This window comes from Schistocerca piceifrons, chromosome 3 (assembly GCF_021461385.2).
Source record: "Schistocerca piceifrons isolate TAMUIC-IGC-003096 chromosome 3, iqSchPice1.1, whole genome shotgun sequence".
NCBI classification, from domain to species: domain Eukaryota; kingdom Metazoa; phylum Arthropoda; class Insecta; order Orthoptera; family Acrididae; genus Schistocerca; species Schistocerca piceifrons.
The window spans coordinates 948175730-948195629 of NC_060140.1; the positions used below are offsets into that span (position 1 = coordinate 948175730).

At 39.1% G+C, this 19900-nt stretch overlaps 1 protein-coding gene across 1 annotated transcript in view; it reads left to right on the forward strand.

Annotated features, from left to right (window-relative positions):
- The window catches only part of LOC124789255 (carcinine transporter-like), a 36842-nt gene that overhangs the window by 12363 nt on the left and 4579 nt on the right, over positions 1 to 19900 (forward strand). The window contains exon 4 of the mRNA XM_047256551.1: positions 15613 to 15827. Within this exon, the coding sequence (XP_047112507.1) occupies positions 15613 to 15827 (215 nt within the window). The remainder of the gene's footprint in view (positions 1 to 15612; positions 15828 to 19900) is intronic.

Consider the following 19900-nt stretch of genomic DNA (forward strand, 5'->3'; position numbering starts at 1 on the left):
TATGTAAACAATGATCGAAATGTAAAAAAATGGTAATAAATAAAAATATCTTTGTACTTAGCCATAATTTAAAATCCTATAATATCGTTTGAATGAATTTAAATTGCAGAATAAAACGGTCGTCAGCTCCAAAAATGAGCAAAATTTTAGTAAATGAGTGTAACGTCATTGAAATCACCTGAATATTGTGTGTTGAAGAGAAAACATCAACTTGACAAAATCCACCCATGCTAGCTGACATGTGAAAAACAAGTGTGACATGAACACAAAAGATGTCAATTTGGAATGCAATGTTGTTAGTTACCATAGTGGTCACCAATAACAATCAATGACTAGTAAAATTTTACGAAAACTGTGCTATGTTTGTAAACATTCCCTTTTTGAACTCACTGTTATTGACTTGTGGATAATAGCCTAACAGTTTAGAATAATCTGACTGTGTGTAACTGATAAAGGCTGATCAGTTAATATTTGAATGGGAGTTGTTTTGTATCAACTCTAACTAAGTTAATGAGGATGTCAGGCAGCAATAATTGGTACAAACTTTGTTCTTAAGGTTCCATTATTTTGTCTAAACAGCACGAATGACGCAGTTACTCCCTTCATCTGACAAAATAATAATAGTTTACTCATCACAGGCCGCCTATTAATATCGTCACATGCCAATATGCTTTTTGTAGCACTGACTGTGCAATCCTCACTGCAATCCAAATCGTTGGTGCCCGGTGCGGTTATTTGCGTAATCACGGTACACAAATGAACACTTAAACATACCAACACGTCACTCAGTTCATGCCACTTCCGTATTTGCTGGAGGTCACGCTCACAGCGTTGGGTGACACACACAGCCGTTAAACAATGGTAAATGCAGTCAGCCGTCCTGCCAAAATCCGCCCTGCTCGTTTCGCAGGCAACAACTTATTGTTTCAGGGTCTCAACACTGACTGGTGCATTCGGCTCTCGACTATGGATAGTACCTACTGTTCTTCATACGTAAGGGGCAGTTGACCCCTTACATCCCCACCTCCCCCCCCCCCCAAATGCCAAATGGACCTCTTTGAAACTGGAAATAGAAAAGAACATAGACTGAGTTAACAGTGATAGAAGGTGAATTAATATATACATTCAAGAACAATGAAATTTACAAACTGAATGGTAAATCCTCTGACTCCGGTTGTAAACTGTCCCTACAAAACAGATTATAGCTCAATTACAAACTATACGAATGACACAACCAAAAATTGTAATTTGTTGAAACAATACTATCACATATAGATTATAAAAATACGCCTCACGACCATAATTTATTAACTATACAACGCTGGATGTCTATTGAATCATATTGTAACAAAACTATTTTCATTTTGGTTCATCTCTGTGAGGTTTGCTGTGCAGAATACAACGAAAATCCTACTATATTAGCACCACACACCACAGGAAACAACTATCTCTAATTAGACTAATACCTACTTAATACAAATGCAGATAAATGACAATAATTTCATCCCTACTCACGAATGTATATATAAATCTATCGTTAGTGTGGTCATCACAAGATAAATCTCTAAAGAAATGTCTTTCTCGTTTGTTACAAATTGTGTTCCCTGCTTTTGAGCGTCTGTTATTCCCACAGTTCATAGAATGCTCCATATCTAGGTCATATTAATACACTCTACAATATTCTAAACACTAATACTTCTCACACTATAAAGGATAACTATGTCTCAGTTCTTACATGCAATTCATCCCTTAAATATGGTTAAGTCTTTTGTCATCATGAAAACCCATAATCCAGAATAGAAACAAATATAGTAAATAAAAGACAACAACTGACACTTGAACACCAGTTCTCAAGATCTTTATTCTCCAAACACACATAATAACCAAAATCATCCATACACACTTATGTTTGTGGCTGTCTAGGCCCTACTTCATCGTCCTGATTACTTCTCTCCTTCAGATTGCCCCAATCTTCCCATGGATAGTAGCTCTTTATATTTTCAATATGTTCCTTGCCATGCACTCCATCGGTTTGAGCATATTCCAACGCCACAGTATTGTGGTGTTCGATCTTGATAATTTTATATGGTACCTCATATACATAGTAAAATTTATGTATTTAAGAATCTGTCTTCTTGGATTTAGCATGCACTTTCACCAACACTAGGTCTCCTACCCTGTAACTTACAGGTTTCGCCGATTTATCATGTCTTTCCTGCCTCCTTTTAACATTCTCTCTCGTGGTTCATTTCTACTAGTTCAAGTTTCCTTTCCCAAATTTGGTTATCTTCTTGTGGATAGTCCACCAACTCACGAAAAACAGTCAGGTTCCTGATTAAGTAAGATTTCGCATGGTTCCAAATACACTCGAATTCTTCTAGGTATTCCTTCCTAGTACCGTGTTTCTTGTCACAATAGGTCAGAGACAAACGATTTAACTCCATCATCCGTTCGGCCTGGTTCGAAACCAGTTTGTATCTACAGATGGCGATCTGTTCTATTTGATGCCTATTCAACATTTCCCTCCACTTCTTGAATCGGAATTGGGATCCATTATCACTTAGGATTCGTTTCAGTGTACATGCATTGCTAAAGCGTTCTTTTTCAAACTTATAAATGATGACCTTGCTGGTTGCTTTCTTTAATGGATAAAACTTCACAAATTTAGATACTAATTTTTCTGCAACTAGAATTTGGGCGTAATTTTTTTTGTCACAGGCAAGGGACTGAACAGGTCCACTGCCACGATGTCTCTAATTGATTCTGGTATGACTGGATGCATGTAACCTTTATGTTGAACAGTGGCAGTTTTAGTTTTCTGACAGGTGTCACAAGTGCTCAGCAACTTGTGTTTATGAGTATATGTTGAAGATGCTGTCCAATTTCCGTTTCTCAAGGCGTTTCTTAGGTCCATAATGGGCATTGCTATAATGTGTGTACCAGATTAACTTGTCTATTATATTCTCTGGTATACATAGTCTCCAGCTCTCTTCATCCACTATTTTTCTCTTGTACAGTATTCCGTGGTGGATATAACAGTATATCCTAATCTTTTCTTTACCAGCACATCTATACTTATTCTTGATTAATTTCAGTTTTTCGTCCTGGTTCTGCTCTCTACATGTGTTCCTCAAGAACCTCTTCACAAAATCTTCATGCTGTACTCCCTTCATTAAATTTACCTGAACTTCTCCGTCTTCTGGTCCTCTCACACCTGTTCCCCAAGAATCGAGTGGCTGCCTTGATAATGCATCAGGTACAGTACACGACTTACCTGGCTGGCTTGTATATCACTTTGCATTCATGATCTTGCAATGCAATTTTATCAACCAGCTGTGTTTCAGTTTACTTGTGGTTAAGAATGTTAGGGCTTTGTGGACCGTGACCACCTTTACATGTCATCCTGTTAGATAATAACGAAATCGCTTAAAAGCCCACACAATAGACAGTGCCCCTCCCTTCATAATGCTGTATCTCCTTTGCCATGCATTCAAGCTTCTGCTTTATAACCTTGCTCTCTCCTTCTTTCTCTATCTGGTTTAATTGTATGCCTAGTCCATAAACTGAGCTACCCACTCCCAAATAAAAGTCTCTAGAGAAATCAGGATGGCATAATATATCTGCATTACACAATGCTTCTTTAATCTTTTCAAATTCTTCTTGACATTCATCATTCCAATGCCAGGTCATTTTGGCTTTAGTAAGTGTTCTCAAATGGTTCAAATGGCTCTGAGCACTATGGAACTCAACTTCTGAGGTCATTAGTCCCCTAGAACTTAGATCTAGTTAAACCTAACTAACCTAAGGACATCACACACATCCATGCCCGAGGCAGATTCGAACCTGCGACCGTAGCGGTCGCACGGTTCCAGACTGTAGCGCCTAGAACCGCTTGGCCACACCGGCCAGCAAGTGTTCTCAATTTTGGGGCAGTGAGTACAGGTTCTTTCAGGAATTTTCGATAGAGCTCACATACGCCGAAGAATGCTCTCAGTTGCCTTTTTTTAAGGTCTGGAAATTGCCTAATTGTCTCGAGTTTACTTGGATCAGGATAAATACCCTCTTCCGTAATTAGGAAGCCAAGAATTTTATCTGGCATTTACCAAATTCTGTCTTACCCACGTTTGCTGTTACCCTAGCTTTCTCAAACGCCTGCAAGACTCCCTCAAGTGTCTCTAAATGTTTTTCCCGTGTCTCAGTTGCAATTAATATATCATCTACGTTAACAGTAAACTTATTAAGTAATCCTTCACCCAAAATATTGTCCAATGCTCTAACAAATTCCAAGACCGATACATTAAGCCCAAATGGCTTGGGATGTATACCTCAGAGAAATACTGGATAGTGAAGGGGGAGGCGTGTTTATAGCGATAAGAAGTGCAATGGTATTAAAGGAAATTGACGGAGGTTTGAGATGTGAAATACTTTGGGGAAAGGTAACGGTTAAAGCAGGCTCAAACATGGCAATTCGATGTCTCTATAGGCCCTCTGGCTCAGCAGCTGTTGTGGCACAACACCTGAAGGAAAATTTGGAAAATATTTCGAGTAGATTTCCCGACCATGTTATAGTTTTGTGTGGAGATTTTAATTTACCAGATATATACTAGGAGACTCAAACGTTTATAACAGGTGGCAGGGATAAAGAATCCAGTCAAATTTTTTTTAAGTGCATTATCTGAATACTACCTTGAGCAGTTAAACAGAGAACCGACTCGTGGCGATAACATATTAGACCTTCTGGTGACAAACAGATCCAAACTATTAGTAACAGTTAATGCAGAACAGGGAAACAGCGATTACAAAGCGGTTTCAGCATCGGTGATTTCAGCCATAAATAGAACTATTAATAAAGGTAGGAAGATTTTTCTGTTTAGCAAAAGTGACAAAAATCAGATTTCAGAGTACTTAATGGCTCAACACAGAAGTTCTATCTCAAGTACAGATGTACAGATAGTGCTGAGGATCAGTGGACAAAGTTCAAAACCGTCGTACAATATGTACCAAGCAAGATCGTAAGAGATGGAAAAGAGCCACCATGGTACAACAACCGAGTCAGAAAACTGCTGCGGAAGGAAAGGGAACTTCGCAGCAAACGTAAACATAGCCAAAGCCTTGCAGACAAACGAAAATTACACGAAGCAAAATGTAGCGTGAGGAGGGTTATGCGAGAGGCGTTCAACAAATTCAAAAGTAAAGTTCTATGTACTGACTTGGCAGAAAATCCTACGAAATTTTGGTTTTACGTCAAAGCGGTAAGTGGATCAAAACAAAATGTCCAGACACTCTGTGACCAAAATGGTATTGAAACAGAGGATGACTGACTAAAGGCCGAAATACTAAATGTCTTTTTCCAAAGCCGTTTCACAGAGGAAGACTGCACTGTAGTTCCTACTCTAGATTGTCACACAGATGACAGAATGGTAGATACCGAAATAGATGAAAGATGGATAGAAAAACAATTAAAATCGCTTAAAAGAGCAAAGGACGCTGGACCTGATGGGATACCTGTTTGATTTTACTCAGAGTACGCGAAGGAACTTGCCCCCCTTCTTGCAGTGGTGTACCGTAGGTCTCTGGAAGAGCATAGCGTTCCAAAAGATTGGAAAAGGGCATAGGCCATCCCCGTTTTCAAGAAGGGACGTCGAACAGATGTGCAGAACTATAGACCTATACCTCTAACGTCGATTAGTTGTAGAATTTTGGAACACCTATTATGTTAGAGTATAATGACTTTTCTGGAGACTAGAAATCTACTCTGTAGGAATCAGCATGGGTTTCGAAAAAGACGGTCGTGTGAAACCCAGCTCGCGCTATTTGTCCACGAGACTCAGAGGGCCATTGACACGGGTTCCCAGGTAGATGCCGTGTTTCTTGACTTCTGCAAGGCGTTTCATACAGTTCCCCACAGTCATTTAATGAACAAAGTAAGAGCATATGGACTATCAGACCAATTATGCGATTGGATTGAAGAGTTCCTAGATAACAGGATGCAGCATGTCTTTCTCAATGGAGAGAAGTCTTCTGAAATAAGAGCGATTTCAAGTGTGCCAAAGGGGAATGTCGTAGGACTGTTGCTATTTACAACATATATAAATTACCTTGTGAATAACATCAAAAGTTCACCAAGGTTTTTGCGGATGATGCTGTAGTATATTAAGAGGTTGTAACAATGAAAAATTGTGTTGAAATTCTGGAGGATCTGCAACAAACTGACGCATGGTGCAGGTAATGGCAATTGAATCTAAATGTAGACAAGTGTAATGTCCTGCAAATACATAGAAAGAAAGATCCTTTATCATTTAGCTACAATATAGCAGATCAGCAACTGGAAGCAGTTAATTATATAAATTATCTGGGAGTAGGCATTAGGAGTGATTTAAAATGGAATGACCATTTAAAATTAATCATTAGTAAAGTAGATGCCAGACTGAGATTCATTGGAAGAATCCTAAGGAAATGCAATCAGAAAACAAAGGAAGTAGGTTACAGTACACTTGTTCGCCCACTGGTTGGATACTGCTCACCAGTGTGGGATCCGTACCAGATAGGATTGATAGAAGAGATAGAGAAGATCCAAAGGAGAGCAGCACGCTTCGTTACAGGATCATTTAGTAAGCGTGATAGCATTACGGACATAATAGATAAATTCCAGTGGAAGACTCTACAAGAGAGACACTCAATAGCTTGGTACAGGCTTTTGTTGAAGTTTCGAGAACATACCTTCAGCAAGCAGTATATTCCTCCCTCCTGCGTATATCTCGCAAAGAGACCATGAGGATAAAATCAGAGAGATTAGAGCCCACACAGAGGCATACTGACAATCTTTCTATTCATGAACATTACGAGACAGGAGTAGAAGGGAGAACCGATAGAGGTACTCAAGGTACCCTCCGCCACACACCGTCAGGTGGCTTGCAGAGTATGGATGTAGATGTAGATGTAGATGGCAATACTTTAAAATGATAACTTCTGTCAGCTTACATGAAGGCAGTATACTGACATGACTCAGAGGTCAGAGGTATTTGCCAGTATCCTGTGGGCAAGTCAATGTTACTAAGTATCTTTGCACCCCGAAACCTTTGAATTAATTCTTCTATCGTTTTTGGCTTTTCTTGATCTGGTTCAATGATTTTATTTACTGTACATGCATCCAAAACTATTCTCACTTTCCCATGTTTCTTGTCTAACACAAATAATGGACTGTTGTATTGGTCTTGGTTCTCTCAATAACCCCAAGGTCAACGATTCTTTGTATTTCCTCTTCTACTGCTTGCCATTTAGCGTGAGGGATGGAGTATTGTTTTGAAAGGCTTGTGTTCCTTAATTTTCAATTTACATTCTACCTCTTTCATGATTCCTGGCTGCTGAGAGAAAACTTTGCTGTGCTTATGTGAGATCTCTGGTAACCTCTTCCGAATCTCTTCATCCAAATGTGTCATATATTCTAGTTTCTTGCCTATAGCATCTTCACTAGGTTGATCTGCTTGTGCTAATCCCTTGTATAATATCAATACTTGCTCATCAACCGATTGTTCTTCTGTAGGCGCACCGCATAACACAAATTCACCTGTCAGAACTCTTCTGACTTCTAACTTTCTACCAAGGTCAGTTCTCTCATTTCTCCTGTCCTGTCCTTTTACACTCACTGTGCATTCATCGAAATATATGATTGCTTCCACTTCATTTAGCCAGTCAATTCCCAAAATAACTGTATGGTATCACCAAAAATGTCGCTTTATATGCTTCTCCCTCTACTTCAAACCCAGTCATTGCTTATTCCTTAATGGGCTTACTTTTGGCACCTACAGCATTTGCAACTCGGACATCATTTATGTGAAAACTACGTAAGGTGGCGTTAGTATTCAGTATCTGGTCATATAGCTTTCGAGACATAGCATGCACTTCACTCCCAGTGTCAACTAAGGCATCAATATCTAGTCGACACATCTTTATCCTGACTACAATTGGACCTCATCAGGAGTGGGGTCTAGTTTACTTTTTCCTTTCTTCCTGATCTTAGGCCTCACTATTTATTCGCCTGCCACCTTCTCTTTCATATTCCCTTGTATTTTCATCTCTTCTGGAAAGGCCTTGGAACTGATGTCCATTTCCATGGGCCCTACTTCCATAATAGTCTCCTCTTCCTCAGTTGAACGATTGATTATTAAACTGATTCCATTGGTAATTGTCTTCTTTTTGGCCCTGCTCACCTGCTTGATTATTCTCCTACACACATGTGTGCTCCGGAATCTCCATCAGGGCTTCTTTATCTTTAAACTTCTGAACACTTTGACCAGTACTTCTTTAGAAATTGTTCTTTAAACTGCTCATAACTACTAACTTTATCTTTTTTCTTCACTCCATTCTATCTATTGCAAACCGAATTTTGTCTTTGTCTCGAAAATGTGTTGGAAAAATGTCTCTCAACCATTTCATAAAAATCTTCAGGTGCAGCACTCCCTTTGGCTTATATTTTTGTCCCACATGAACTTGTGGATGACGATTATCACCAAACATGAATGTTATCACTTTACCTTCTCCTATAGCTAGTGTTGCATAACCAATTTTTCTGTCAGTCTCCTCAGTTTTCGTTTCTAATTGTTGGATTTCGCTTTGTAAATGTTGTATGTCCTGTGCAATCCTCCTGTTATCTTCGCCCCTCTGCAATGTTATTGCGCTTTGTATATTTTGAGCTAATTCAGTCTGTTTGTTGCCTACTCCCTAAATAGCTACTTAACATTGCTGTTGCTTCTGCATTATCTCTTCAGTCTTTCCCCCTAATTCTTCTTTAACTTCTAGAACCTCTTCATGGGCTTTCTCGGTTATCTCTTCTCCCATCTTCTTTGCATCTTTTTAGAGCAGGTTTATGCCCTGCTGGAATCTGCCTTCTCCCTCCTTGCAGTCTTTCCTCACCTATTCCTTATAATTCTGTAATTGTCTGTTAAAATTTTCATGCTCTTGTAGTGTCATCTCAATTTCCTCATTGACAATGTCAATCTTTTCTTGGGTTTTTCTATTGGTTCCCTCGATTTTCCGATTGGCGGCTCTGATTTCCTTATTAGTGGCTTCAGTCTTTTCTTGGGTCATTTTACTGTGTTCCTTGGTTTCCTGCTTGGTATCCTCCATTTTCCAATTGGTGGCTTCAATCTTGGCATCAATTTTTTCTAATATCGCCAGTAGCACATATTTCTGTCTGCCCACTACAATGTTTACTACAGGTTTAATTGGTATCTTGAGGTAATTGGTGGAATGAGATAATGGGCTTTCTATTGATAGTCCACAGCCACTGATTCCTGAATCAACTCTATCCTCCTGTCCTATCTCCTTCTTCCCAGATTCTACCTCCAGAATCTCCTGCTTGATTTCAGTAGACATGTTTGGTTACATATATTACATACAGGCAACACTATAAATTAACCCTTGGGTAACCTAAGACTCTTGACCACCTGACAATTAAAACAAAATAATGACAGCAGTACTTCAACTAGCTCAAAACAGAAACAGTACCTGTTTGCACTGGATATATAAAAAACTTCACCAATTTATCTGAATTAAACACCAATGATAATATTCATCACCTCACACCAAAACATTAAAAATCAAATAACACCACCAATTAACTTATGAAATCTGTAATCAACAATTAATGCTACAGCATAAGTCTTAAAATCTATTCGCAGCTGTCTTGCTGGTGAAAACATAAAAATATATGCATATATAGACAAACTACTGCCGAGCCAGAAAATACCGAAATGGAAGGAAAAATTACTATACAATTCTTGTAGCGTTACAAAATGTGATTATATGCTCTGCAGATAGCCTAATTAAATAATTATTGCGCCAGCAGGTTGTCTCGACTCGTTGCATGACGCAAATACTTGCTGCGGAATTCAATATTCGTTGCTGTGTTAACTGGTGGCTGGAGTAACCGTTATCGCAGTTCCAGTTATATTTTTAAAACCGTTATTATAACAGTTATAAATAAGTTTCAAGTTATTTTTCACTACTGAATACTCCAATGGGGTTACAGTTAAATAATGATACAAGTGGAATCCATCAGTTTAGTTATCAGTATAACTGCGAGTAGTGTGAAATAGCAGGAATGTCGTACGAATCGTGCCATAACCTTAGCTAATTAACTGCGGGTAGATTTCACTTGATGTTCGAACGATTATTAGTGTTTCATATCATATGTATGTATGTATGTTATCACAGTAGCTATTATAAATATTATCCTCACAGCTGCAGCAGAAAGTGCAGAACTTCGCCACAGCACTGTTTAAGTTAAATGTTAACAATGTGCATTTTTAAGTATGAAGTAATATGTAAGCTGAATAATGCAGGTTGAATTCAAAGCTTGTGCTGTTTACTTAATAGAATAAGTGTATGGCCTTGTAATAAAATACAAAAATATACATAATGTAATAGATTCGTTTACTCGTCTATGCTATCCAAGTTTTAGTTGAGATTTGGAAAACTGCTCGATTTCTTCAGCTACAACATGTGTATGAAAAGTTTGACAGTGTTAAATTTCTGGGATTACAACTCAATAATTAATTCAGTTGGGAAGGGCATACCACAGAATTGCTGAAACGCCTAAACAAGTCTGTATTGGTAGTGAGAATGATGACAGATGTAGGAGACATAAATATAAAAATAAAAAAAGCTATATACTTTCATTCTATTATGTCATAAGGGATCATATTCTGGGGTAACTCAACAAATCGAGCAAACGTTTTTAGCATGTAAAAGTGTGTAATAAAAATCATTTGTGTTATAAATTCAAGAACAACATGTAGAAACCTGCTTAGGGAACTTCGTAATATAACCACTGTTTCCTAGTATATTTATTCCTTAATGAAATTTGTTGCAAGTATTTCGAACCAAAAGCTGAATACATAATATCAGTACTAGGAATACAAACAATGATCTACATAAAGACCTAAAATCACTTACCTTGGTCCAAAAAGGGGTCCAATATTCAGGAACACACACTTTCAATAAATTGCTAGCAAGTCAGCAACCAATAAAAACTTGGTTTGAGATAAAGCATGGTTTACAGAGAGTTTGAAAGACTTTTTGATAGGCAACTCGTTCTACTCTATAGATGAATATCTTAACAGGGACTGTTAGACCAGCTTAAGTAAAAATTCTGCTATGTTTCAGTTTTGACAGCACTTGGTCACAGCAGTCAAGATCAGGTACCTGTATCTGAAAAATTTATTAAACATGCATAACTATGTTTTATTCTGGCAGTGCATTAATCCTGTAAATATTAGCAACTCCAGTTTACTGTAATACATTCATGTATTTTGACAATCTCCTGACAAATGATGAGGATAATAAGTATTATATTCAAATGTTTTATGTGATACTTTGTCCTCTCCGATAGCCACTGGCTATTTCCATAGCAGTACGAAAGTATTTGTTCATTCCAGTAACCATCCTCTCTGCAAATATTACCAGGCTCTATGACCTCCAGCTAGAGTCAGGAACACAGTTACTAACTTCCAGTTTACCTGTACTGGTAGCCGTTAACTCACAGAGAAGTAGAACTGTGAGCAAATAACAATAACTACCAGAGATAAATACTGACCTCATAGTTATTTCAATAGTCGCTCTAATTCCTTATGGTAACTGTATTTGTACTACCTGCCCAAACTAAATTGACAAACAAGGTGGTGGCTCAAGGGAATGACCATACATGTCAATGCATGTACTGCAGCCCCTGTTAGCCACCACTCTTACATTAACTTCATTTAACTGTTTGTGCTGAAAGTAGCGATGGCGCACGAAATAGTACACAGTTTTATTAACAGATGGCGCGCAGTCTCATAGTTATTTCCATGACCTAGAGAACACCCTCAAAATGGTCTATCCCTCTCCTTCGATGAGTTGACGCGCAAGCGTAGTAAGATGTTCGGGTCAACAGATGGCGCGAGGCACCATTGGCAGTTATTGAGATACCTGCCAGTATGAGGTGAGCGGTTATCGCAGTAACCATTACTTCTCAGTAATCGGTTATTTCTATCAGTTAAGTTATTTTTTGCCACCTCTAGTCGCTGCCGCTGGTGTCAATGCCATTGGCTCGTTATATGCGGCGACTTGGCTGACGCGTCGCTGGCTGCCCGCCGCCCGGTGCAATGTGTATAGACGTTGTCGTCGAAGTTCGCTGATCGGTGGCCAGGTGGCACTGCGGTCAGGATACTTAGTAGCTTCTCCACGAGACGCAACTTCGGCAGCGTGTTGGTGGCTGCTCGGTGTAGCATGTCTACGCCGTCGAAACTCTCACGTGGCTGTAACTGGTGCTGTGTCGAATTACTTCCTGACTGACGTTCTTTGACGCGGCTGCTGGGCTCCGTGCATTATTGCCTACGTATAAGATTATGGGTCCACATTAATTTTCGAGATTTTTAAACGGTTTACAGCCGGTTTCGTGCGTAAAGACTGAGCACGATACTTCTTTGACACGTTTGTAATGAATACGCGATCAGTTACGTCGCGATAATTTCTACCCGTGTCTCTCGTTAATATTAACCTCGCACTGTTTTACACACGAATTTCCGTGCTTGTACTCCACAGTAGAGTTTTTAACACTGTCTCTGTCGTCTGATACTGCCAATAGCTTTTAATTATTAGGTGTCAGAACGTTCTATTATCCTGCAATTACATCGTAATACAGTGTCTGAAGTTTTTTTATGCATTTTCACAATGAAAACCATTACAAAGTACCGTTTATCGAATATACTTTTTCACGAAATTTCTCAATTGTTCATACATACGTAAATTAATGAGAAGTTTTCGTTACCGTTTAAACTTTTGGTGATTTTCTTAATACTGCCAATGTTCTTTCGCGATAAGCACACTTGAACCATTTGTTGTTATTCTCCTCCTCTTATCGCACTGCACACTGTCCTGTCATAGAATGCCACAATGGAACACTCCCTTTTAGAACTCATCGTTATTGACTTGTGGATAACAGCCTAACAGTTTAGAATAGTTCGACCGTGTGCAGCTGATAAAAGCTGATCCGTTAATATTTGAACGGGAGTTGTTTCGTATCAAATCCAACAAAGTCAATTTGAATGTCAGGTAGCAATAATCGGTACATACTTTGTTGTTAGGGTTCTATATATATTGCCTAAACAGCACGAATGAGAAAGTTACTCTCTTCCTCTGACAAAATAATAACGGTTAACTTATCAAAGGTCGGCTATTAATATCGTCACACACCAATATCCTCCATGTAGCACCAACTGCACAATCCTCACTGCAATTCAAATCGTTGGTGTCCGGCGCGGTTATTGCGTAATCACGGTATGCAAATGAACACTTAAACATCCCGACAAGTCACTTAGTTAATGCCACTTCCGTATTTGCTGGAGGTCACGCCTACGGCGCTGGGTGACACACACAGCCGTTAAACAATGGTAAATGCGGTCACCCATCCTGCCGAAATCCGCCCTGCTCGTTTAGTAGTCAACAACTTACTTTTTCGGAGTCTCAACACTGACTACTTTCTGGCGCACTCGGCTCTCGACTATCGATAATACCTACTGCGAGCTGCGTGAGGCAAAGATATATTGTTCTCCATATGTAAGGGGCGGTTGACTCCTTAAATGATGCGCAATTCACGAGAATGCTGTCTGCCTCAAAATATCCTTCATGTTAAAAACTGTTTATTATTCTTTACTTTTTACTCTACAGCTGATGGTTTATCAAATAGATGCAGTAAAAACTTTCATTCATCACAACACCATACCTGTTTTTCACTAGCAGTGTTATTTTGATGTGTGCATAAAATATGACTTACAAAATACAACATAAAATTCTAAAACTACTTTCACTACATAAAATCCACCATATTATTATCATAGAAACTGTATTTCAATTAAAATCACCTTTAATTTCAACTGATTATCTGCATTAGTAGTGCAATACTATACGAGCAATTGTCGGTACTACTATATTTTGATGCAATAATGACTCGGTTGAAAATAAACAGTAAATTTAATTACATCTGGCTTCTTTTGACTATTTTTTGCATTTATAACTTTCTTGGAATCGTGGTGAAGTGATGACTAGTGTCAATTAAGTTTCTCTCGACAAGTTCATTCTTTGACTAAATGAAGTATAATGTTCCAAGAAGTTCCTAAGATGCTAGCATGCGAATTACACATCTACGAAACACTGCAGGATCTCACTTCGCTATGCGTTGCCTGTGGTGCAAAGTAGTGCTTATTATGAGTTCCATGATCGACAACAGGCTCTTTTTGATTAGTGTGCAGCTTGAATAAATCTGGCGCACGCAATATTCTTCATTGCTTCGAAAATCTTCTTGTGACCATGTACTGTGCCCACATACTTGCTCGACCACTTATAATTTTCCTGGCCACATATCACAACATTTTCGACGCAAAACGCTCTGGCGTTTGCACTTCAACGAATACGTCCGTTCCTCCAGACATGCTTCGCAACTACTTCTCTGCCTTCACCACTGCGCACTCTTGCCAACGACGATATTGTTACTGTGCTTTACACAATAGAAGCTTCCCTGACATGCTCAGCGTATTTACTACAATGATTTGACACGAATAATTCTTACTTATCCTGTCAACAAAAAATAAAATTTTCATAAACACTAATAAATGAGAAAATTCATTAATACATGTATTTACAAAAATTGTTATGCAATCGAGAAATCAAGGTAGCTGAAATGTACGTGAGGTAGTGGGTTGTAGTGTTGCAAGCTCTCGTAAGAGAGCGCGTCAGATGAGCTGGCATGCATCACCAGCAGGTCACGGTGACTGACAGAAAGTGTGCAGGCGCTCAACGCCTGTTTTAATGTCCACTAATGATCTGTCATGACGTCATTTTCCTGCCATGATTACGTCGTCGTGTGGTCGCGCCCTCAGGGCGTCCATTCATCTGTGCCTGCAGAGATGCAGCATCACCTGTATCGCCACTTTTGGCGCTATTGTTACCTAAAGAAGGGAAACACCTATCATTGTCCTATCTCATTTACACCAGTCTATTTCTCGATCTTAGTGCATACACCGAAGTACGTGTAGAAGGTGTGGGAGCGGCTTGCTTACCTTGTCACGTGACTTTTCCCTTCTTACTCCCCCCCACCAGTTAGAGACCGACACCTGTACAGATGCCTTAAAACAGCATCATTTTCAAATCTACTTGAAAATGGTCTGGATGCGAAGGCTACATTCGGTCATGATCTTAAGTAATGCATATATTAGGAAATAGAGCGGCCTTAAATTAATAGAACTGACAATCCACGTTACTGTAGCTACTAAGAACATCAGATCACGAGGGCTTGTTTGGAAAGAAGCTTCAGACTGGCCGTCTATCTGTCATACACTTTTCATGGATCTGATATCAAGGGTACCTAAAACCAATAGACAAGTTTTGTAAGTCTTTATGTATGATGATGGTAAAATCGTATTTTTAAGTTCACTTTTGGTACAGATATAGCTTAATGACAATTTCTAATCAGACTTTACAATAAAGACTGTGTCGTAAGCCCATTTAAAGGAGTCTGTGCATGTTGAAATTTGTTAGTGGATACAGAATAATGTGCGCATTTCTGGTCGTTACCAGGTCAGTATACCTGCTGACAATGTACTCCCCGGTGATAGCAGTGAGCCGACTGAGCGCAAACCCTTTCCTGGGGATAGTGGCGCAGGGGGCGGCCAAGTTCACTGCCTACTACCTGGTGAACTACTTTGGAGCGAGGTTCGGTCGCCGTTGGCCCGGCGTGGCCAGTGCACTCTTGGCTGCAATGGTCTGCGTCCTCATCTTCTGCCTGCTGACTGGTGAGCTGCGACCATGTCTCTCTGCTGGTTTAGACTCTATCTTATCTAAAAATTGGATGAAAATCGTAAGATAGATCAGTTAGATGTCAATAGTCAGAGAAGACAGCTGTGACAACCAGGTGGGTCAACTATGAGATCAGTGCAGATGGAGCACATCCAGGAATGTTCGCTTCTCTGTTGCTCATAGACTGTTGCAATTAAGAACCACAGGTTAGATATTGACGAAATTCAATAATAAATGGCCATGAACAGTAATGCACGATGATGGTCAATATGCGCTGTTACAAATTCTAAGGTTTAGAATGCCATCCCCATCGCAAATTTCGGAGGGTGGAAGGGTTGTACTGCCGTTGATTCTCCTTGGCTTAATGGAATAGTAGACATTTTGCTTTCAGCAAGGGGTACATTACTTAGTTACCTATTTACAGGAATAAGTCACTGCAGGTAATCGAATTGATCAGGAATGGGATAGAAGGGGGGATACAATACAACAAACGAGAAAACAATATACTGCCATAACTCGACTCAACAAATACTCAAATATACTGATTAATACACTGTACAGCTATCAGCTACATAGCTAGTCCATAAATTTAATCACCATGAGAATGGCAAAAATGCCAACGATATGATTCACCGTTATACAAACACAAATCTACTGAAATTTAATCTAAATCATGAAGCAAGTAATCGCTAAGTGAATATTCAACTGCTTCGTCAATGGGGGAGAACAAAAATAGGGCAAAAAAATAAAAGTAAAGACATGCCAGTTATGGCTAAAAGACCGTTTGGTGGAGCTAGACGGTTGTCTTAGTGGTTTACAACTTCTACTTGATGTCTGTTGTTGGGCAACAGGTATTTTAGTACATGGGATGAGATCTATTCGAACTGATAGGGACGGGTTAACAGCTTCATTTATCATAATCTACCCTATAATTTCCTAGTCCAGTATCATGGGAACATGGAATTTGTGAGAGTAACTGTTGATGCAAGTACAATACATAGCTGCAAAATCTAACCTGTTTTGAAAGTAGAGGCCATCAGCATTCATAATTAAATACAAGCCCGGAAACATGGGTTGAACCCAAAAATCCTTGCTGAAAAAATGTACGAAAACTTATAATTTAAGTTATTTTTGTTGTAAGCAGCTGATGATGTTTACTATGATTACACATGAAGTGGTTGTTTAAGAAACAGTAAGAAATTCAGTTACAAGAGATGAACAAACTAACTTTACAAATTAAGCACTATTTTGGTAGTAACAATGAGTAAATGACGACATATAATAAAATGAAGTTTTCTTGTAATATGCATCTGTTTGAAAATCTGGACTACCCCACTCAATTTGCTATGACAGTCATCTTAGATGAATACTCAAAATTAATCAATTTTATCAGATAACATCTGAAAATTGGAACCCATTTTATTTGAGGGTTCACTTTAATTAACAGAAATACAAAGACTATTTACTGTCAGAAGATGCAAAACATATGTTATATGCTATATCACAGTAAGTAATTAGCTTTATAGACACACATTATTACTGTGTGTGCTGAAACGAAAAATTGTGATAACATATGATAGAACCACACAAAAAGATTACAAGGAATAAATGTTACTATTGATGCCTTTGTATCTTTTTTTTAATATTGAAAATTCTTTAGAATATGTGCAGAATTTATAGTATTGATACATTATTCGATCATAGGTTTATTTATTCGCAATGTACCAAACACTTGTCAGATATGCATTTAAGGATAGTATCTTCCAGTCATTATTGTTAAATTGCATGATGTGTTGCGATACAAGTATAAGAAATTTATGGGTTGTATACTTATCAATTAATTGCCTAGTCCAATGAACACACTATTTATTTTAAGGTAATTATGGTACCTTTAAGTCCTTGTTACTCAGCGTTTGGAGCTTTTAAAAACATGAAGTAACTGTAGTTTCACTTAGCAAGAGCGAAAATGGTTGAAGTAAAAAAAAGGACAAGTAAAATGGTGCACTAGCTTTCATTTTAGGTTTTAGCGTAAACTGTTCACACAGAAATATAATTTTATGACTGTCAATAACCCAGATAGAATAATATGTAAATGTAAACAAACATATTGAGCAATTTCGAACAAACTGGTTTAAGAAGAGGTGTATTATATCAACAAAGGAATCCAACCATTTAAGAGAAAATGGAATCCTGGATTTGAAATTTGATTAACAAAACCATACTGATCAAATTTCAACTGTTACCATTAAATTATGAACGTATGTCTGAAAGCTGTATAAAAATGAAGTAAAGGGTCAAAAGGAGTTGCATATATCATGAATTACAGGATGGGTTTATTTATCAGCTGTTTCTTCACACCTATCTACAGGGTGTTTCAAAAATGACCAGTATATTTGAAACGGCAATAAAAACTAAACGAGCAGCGATAGAAATACACCGTTTGTTGGAATATGCTTGGGACAACAGTACATTTTCAGGCAGACAAACTTTCGAAATTACAGTAGTTACAATTTTCAACAACAGATGGCGCTGCGGTCTGGGAAACTCTATAGTACGATATTTTCCACATATCCACCATGCGTAGCAATAAAATGGCGTAGTCTCTGAATGAAATTACCCGAAACCTTTGACAACGTGTCTGGCGGAATGGCTTCACATGCAGATGAGATGTACTGCTTCAGCTGTTCAATGGTTTCTGGATTCTGGCGGTACACCTGGTCTTTCAAGTGTCCCCACAGAAAGAAGTCACAGGGGTTCATGTCTGGCGAATAGGGAGGCCAATCCACGCCGCCTCCTGTATGTTTTGGATAGCCCAAAGCAATCACACGATCATCGAAATATTCATTCGGGAAATGAAAGATGTCGGCCATGCGATGTGGCCAGGCACCATGTTGCATAAACCACGAGGTGTTCGCAGTGTCGTCTAAGGCAGTTTGTACCGCCACAAATTCACGAAGAATGTCCAGATAGCGTGATGCAGTAATCGTTTCGGATCTGAAAAATGGGCCAATGATTCCTTTGGAAGAAATGGCGGCCCAGACCAGTACTTTTTGAGGATGCAGGGACGATGGGACTGCAACATGGGTCTTTTGGGTTCCCCATATGCGCCAGTTCTGTTTATTGACGAAGCCGTCCAGGTAAAAATAAGCTTCGTCAGTAAACCAAATGCTGCCCACATGAATATCGCCGTCATCAATCCTGTGCACTATATCGTTAGCGAATGTCTCTCATGCAGCAATGGTAGCGGCGCTGAGGGGTTGCCGCGTTTGAATTTTGTATGGATAGAGGTGTAAACTCTGGCGCATGAGACGATATGTGGACGTTGGCGTCATTTGGACCGCAGCTGCAACATGGCGAACGGAAACCCGAGGCCGCTGTTGGATCACCTGCTGCACTAGCTGCGCGTTGCCCTCTGTGGTTGCTGTACGCGGTCGCCCTACCTTTCCAGCACGTTCATCCGTCACGTTCCCAGTCCGTTGAAATTTTTCAAACAGATCCTTTATTGTATCGCTTTTCGGTCCTTTGGTTACATTAAACCTCCGTTGAAAACTTCGTCTTGTTGAAACAACACTGTGTTCTAGGCGGTGGAATTCCTACACGAGAAAAATCCTCTGTTCTAAGGAATAAACCATGTTGTCTACAGCACACTTGCACGTTGTGAACAGCACACGCTTACAGTAGAAAGACGACGTACAGAATGGCGCACTCACAGACTGCATTGTCTTCTATATCTTTCACATCACTTGTAGCGCCATCTGTTGTTGAAAATTGTAACTACTGTAATTTCGAAAGTTTGTCCGCCTGAAAATGTACTGTTGTCCCAAGCATATTGCAACAAACGGTGTATTTCTATCACTGCTCGTTTAGTTTTTATTGCCATTTCAAATATACCGGTCATTTTTGAAACACCCTGTATGTGTATGTCAGGCTGGATTTACATGTCTACCTCAGAAGTACAGTAACACAAAAAGCTAAAACCGAAACTGCACCAACAAAGTTTGCAAAATTCAGAGACAGATGGAGCACATAATTTATCTTCCACTCTGTTAGAGTAGGGTAGTGGTGTTCT